A 293-nucleotide genomic window follows, 5' to 3' on the forward strand; every position below is an offset into this window, starting at 1 on the left:
ACCCCTCCCTGGTCCCAGGTCAACCGGAACCGGCGCTTCAAACCCTCTCCTTCCCGTTCTAGGTGTCTTGTGGCAAGTGTGGCAACGGGCTCGGCCACGAGTTCCTCAACGACGGGCCGAAGAGGGGGCAATCCCGCTTCTGAATATTCAGCAGCTCGCTGAAATTCATCCCGAAAGGTACAGGCAGCGGCTGGGCAGCTGCTGCAGCCCACGTAGCTATTCTGGGGGGGAGCTGCCAATAGCCACGCCGTGTGCGGTGCACTGCTTCGGGCAGGGCCGTTTAGATAAGCCGA

The 293-nt window shown here is 61.4% G+C and overlaps 1 protein-coding gene across 1 annotated transcript in view; it reads left to right on the forward strand.

Moving 5' to 3' along the window:
* Nucleotides 1-62: 62 nt before the first annotated feature.
* The window catches only part of MSRB1 (methionine sulfoxide reductase B1), a gene marked incomplete at its 5' end in the record, with an annotated part of 778 nt that continues 547 nt past the window's right edge, over nucleotides 63-293 (forward strand). Inside the window, 1 exon segment of the mRNA XM_010156860.1 lies at nucleotides 63-177. Coding sequence (XP_010155162.1) covers nucleotides 63-177 — 115 coding nt within the window.

Source organism: Eurypyga helias, unplaced genomic scaffold (assembly GCF_000690775.1).
Source record: "Eurypyga helias isolate BGI_N326 unplaced genomic scaffold, ASM69077v1 scaffold43768, whole genome shotgun sequence".
In the NCBI taxonomy this organism is placed as follows: domain Eukaryota; kingdom Metazoa; phylum Chordata; class Aves; order Eurypygiformes; family Eurypygidae; genus Eurypyga; species Eurypyga helias.